Source organism: Pyxicephalus adspersus, chromosome 12 (assembly GCF_032062135.1).
Source record: "Pyxicephalus adspersus chromosome 12, UCB_Pads_2.0, whole genome shotgun sequence".
Lineage (NCBI taxonomy): Eukaryota > Metazoa > Chordata > Amphibia > Anura > Pyxicephalidae > Pyxicephalus > Pyxicephalus adspersus.
Genome location: NC_092869.1, coordinates 1273748 through 1274538, shown reverse-complemented (window position 1 = coordinate 1274538; position 791 = coordinate 1273748). Strand labels below are relative to the sequence as shown.

At 50.3% G+C, this 791-nt stretch overlaps 1 protein-coding gene across 1 annotated transcript in view; it reads left to right on the top strand.

The window, feature by feature from the left end:
* Positions 1 to 534: 534 nt before the first annotated feature.
* The window catches only part of RAB13 (RAB13, member RAS oncogene family), a 5856-nt gene continuing 5599 nt past the window's right edge, over positions 535 to 791 (top strand). The window contains exon 1 of the mRNA XM_072428183.1: positions 535 to 732. Coding sequence (XP_072284284.1) covers positions 546 to 732 — 187 coding nt within the window. The 5' untranslated portion in view covers positions 535 to 545. The remainder of the gene's footprint in view (positions 733 to 791) is intronic.

Sequence of the window (791 nt, the reverse complement as noted above, 5' to 3'; positions counted from 1 at the left end):
CCCTTAATGGGTAGAGAATGGGTACCAAGCAGGGGGTCCAAAATAAGGATGGTGGGCGCCCCCCAGAATGGGCACAGAAGGGGTACAAACCCAGGTACCCAGCACAGAGATGGTGGGAGCCCCTCATAATGGGGGTATGCAGAGATCTCTCATTGAGGTTGATATAATAAAGCAATGTCTATTCACTTTAGCCATCCAATCCAGTTAAAGTAAATACCTTGTGTTCCCATTTCTGGCACGTGATTGGTTATTCTTTGCACAGTGAAAAATCAGTACATTCGCCTGGCTGAGTGAATAATCTGTTATGATTCCCCTGGACAGCATCCACCCTGCCCCTTTAGTAGACATAAAACTCTTGAATCCCTATTTATTGTACTGTGCTGCGTAATATGTTGGCGCTATATAAATACCATTTAATAATAATAATTTCTTTGGGATATCTGTGGGGTCGGAGTGCCCCTTTAATACCATTCCCGGGGGCGTGGCCTGACTCCTCTTCCTCCTCTCCCTGTTTTCCTTTCCTCCTCCGGTCTCCCAGGCAGCCAATGCTGAGTTGTAAGTTATGTACCCCCTCCCCCCATCCCCACCCTCCTTCCTCTCCCTCAAACATGGCGAAGTCCTACGACCATCTCTTCAAACTTCTCCTGATTGGGGACAGCGGGGTGGGGAAGACCTGCCTGATCGTCCGCTTCTCCGAGGACAGCTTCAATAATACCTACATCTCCACCATAGGTGAGGCCTGCAGCCCAGGGGGGTCACCCCAACTTCCTGCTGCTCCCTGGGGTCACCCC